At 53.7% G+C, this 1,256-nt stretch overlaps 1 protein-coding gene across 1 annotated transcript; it reads right to left on the bottom strand.

Moving 5' to 3' along the window:
* Window positions 1–231: 231 nt before the first annotated feature.
* IUM83_02253 (dihydroorotase, homodimeric type) lies at window positions 232–802 on the bottom strand (the record flags this gene model as incomplete). Its single annotated transcript, XM_067926156.1, has 2 exons — window positions 232–394; window positions 585–802. 2 exons carry the CDS (start codon window positions 800–802, stop codon window positions 232–234), a joined length of 381 nt encoding a protein of 126 aa, XP_067800694.1.
* Window positions 803–1,256: the final 454 nt, after the last annotated feature.

Raw genomic sequence — 1,256 nt, 5'->3', positions numbered from 1 at the left:
ACAGCGGACGCGACGGGTTTGTGCGAGGACGACTTTGCAGATTTCTGTGAGGGCGCTACTCCACAAACACATCCAGCGAGAATCCCATAATCAGCTGGCGTCGTGATCAGGAAGGGATTCGGGTAGAATGTATGTACTGCTGCCTGGCGCATGGTCTCCGTGACGCATTGCAATCGCAGGAGTCGAAATTATGAAGGACGAACTCGACCACCACCTCGGTCGTGATGTGCTCTATGACCACCTTGAACTGCGAGAACTTGGCCACCAGCGGCTTGATCGACTGCTCCACGAAAGTGGCCGCGCGTGCACCAGCTGCGACATGCCGGCCTCGCTCATGGTCTCGAGTGCCAGGTACAAGTTGTCGACCTTGGTCACGTGTTGGTCGTCGCTCCAGCTTCAGTACCAGAACATCAAGAAGTCAGTCAGTACGTCTGTCTGTGCGTGTTCCTTGCCGCTGCTAACACATTGCAAGTGCGTGTAGTGTATTGTGTACCAGGGTAGAGCTTGACGGTAAAGATCTTGGTCGTGGCGGCAGCGCGGTGGATCTCGTCGGCGGTGGTACCGTCCGTCGTATAGATCGCCACCATCTGTCATGTAGATCGTCACGAGCCTTGGCGCCGCTGGGGTCGTGGCGCTCTTCGGGCACATGCACCAGGACACGCTCGTGGTACGCTAGCGCCCGCTCCGTGGTGGTCACGGGCGGCACCAGGTTGGGCATGACGATGCAGCGTGCGAACTGGGACGTCGCGTGGGACTCGGAGAGCACCAGCGTCACGTTGCCCTCGAGCAGGTGGTGGTTCAGATCGTATCAGGGTGGTGAATACCACCAATTGCGGGGAAAATCTATGGAGCTCGAGGTTACGGAGCTCGAGGTACCAAAAATAGTCATTAGTGTACATGTGTAGCACAAATTAAGGTCCCACCAAAATTTGGTCAATGCTGTGTAGGCTATAAACAGTAAAAGAGTTGCCGCTACATATTGCTGTTTCTTAGCAGCAACATGATAAAACGTAGCCTATAGACATTAAACAAAGTTGCTGCACCTTGGCTGGGAGACCTTTTTTTCTCTCGTGATGTTGTGAACCTGTCGTGTTATTACAACTAGAGGCGATGCTATGCTTGCAGAGCAGGCTAGAGCTATACAAAATGAAATTTGCTCGTGGGATACGTTTCAAACCTTGATGCTGCACCTCAATGCTAATACAAAAACGCCGCCGAGTTGTCGCTCTAGCAGCGGGGGTTCGAGAACACGCTCG

This window comes from Phytophthora cinnamomi (assembly GCF_018691715.1).
Source record: "Phytophthora cinnamomi strain GKB4 chromosome Unknown Contig0, whole genome shotgun sequence".
Lineage (NCBI taxonomy): Eukaryota > Oomycota > Peronosporomycetes > Peronosporales > Peronosporaceae > Phytophthora > Phytophthora cinnamomi.
Note: the sequence above shows the minus strand (reverse complement) of the source record. Positions and strands in the feature narration are given on the sequence as shown.